General features: G+C 54.2%; 1 protein-coding gene across 1 annotated transcript; it reads left to right on the forward strand.

The window, feature by feature from the left end:
* Nucleotides 1-3: 3 nt before the first annotated feature.
* Nucleotides 4-1,027, forward strand: LOC111671720 (uncharacterized; the record flags this gene model as incomplete). The annotated part of the gene is made up of 2 exons (XM_023428888.1): nt 4-764; nt 856-1,027. Coding segments are annotated over 2 exons (933 nt in total), but the record flags the coding sequence as incomplete, so codon positions are not given.
* Nucleotides 1,028-1,111: the final 84 nt, after the last annotated feature.

The raw sequence follows: 1,111 nt of genomic DNA on the forward strand, positions 1-1,111 counted from the left end.
AAAATGGACGCCCAAGGAGGCGAATCTCCTGACAGAGGAGCGGAGGAGGCAGAAGAAAGCAGCAGTAAGAAGACAGTGGACCTCTCCCACATCCCTTTCTCCCTCCCACCACCGCGCCCCATTCCTTCCCTGTCTCCGAAACCCCTCCCTGGTATGATCGAGCTCAACAAACTGCAGCTTCATCACAGATCGTCGGGTATGAATCTACCTGTGCAGGTGAAACAGGAGCCTCTCAGTCCTTCCCCTGTTTGGCCTCCCTCTCCTCTACTACTTCACCCTCCGTACTTCCCACCTCTCCACCACAGCCTCCTCCCATACCCCTTCTTCATGCCCGGGCCTGTTATGCACCTTTCCCCTGGTGCTTTCTACCCCAGAGAGGACCTCCGAACCAGTCATCGTACCCGTGACGGAGCTCCTCGAAGTGGGACGGCCAGCGCTGAGAAGCTCGGGCTCAACATCCATGTAGATGACAGCTATTATGTTGATGTTGGAGGTGACCAGAAACGATGGAAGTGTCGTATGTGTGACAAGTCCTACACATCCAAGTACAACCTGGTCACGCACATCCTGGGCCACAATGGCATCAAGCCACACGGATGCCACCTGTGTGGGAAGCTTTTCAAGCAGCTGAGCCACCTGCACACACACCTGCTCACCCATCAGGGCATGAGGCCCCACAAGTGCCAGGTGTGCCACAAGGCCTTCACCCAGACCAGCCACCTGAAGAGGCACATGATGCAACACAGTGACGTGAAACCATACAGGTGAATGATTGTGGCAGGTTGTTTTTATGCTCTTTATTGCCGAGTTTTATCCAAAGTTTCCATCTCATACACACTTTTTCTGCCCCTCCAGCTGCGGTGTGTGCGGTCGAGGTTTTGCTTACCCCAGTGAGCTTCGTGCCCACGAGCTGAAGCATGAAAAAGGCCAGGAAAACGTATGTGTGGAGTGTGGTCTGGACTTCCCCACACTGGCCCAGCTGAAGAGGCACCTGACCGCCCATCGTGGCCCCACCCTGTACAGGTGAGCACAAAAATGGTTCTTCCCTTGGCTGAAATGTCTTAATGATTGTGCCCTTGTGACAAGATTGATACCACTCTCATGTCTGTAC

The sequence above is a fragment of the Seriola lalandi genome, unplaced genomic scaffold (assembly GCF_002814215.2).
Source record: "Seriola lalandi dorsalis isolate HSWRI2012SDOR001 ecotype SW California unplaced genomic scaffold, Sedor1 jcf7180002007365, whole genome shotgun sequence".
NCBI classification, from domain to species: Eukaryota; Metazoa; Chordata; class Actinopteri; order Carangiformes; family Carangidae; genus Seriola; species Seriola lalandi.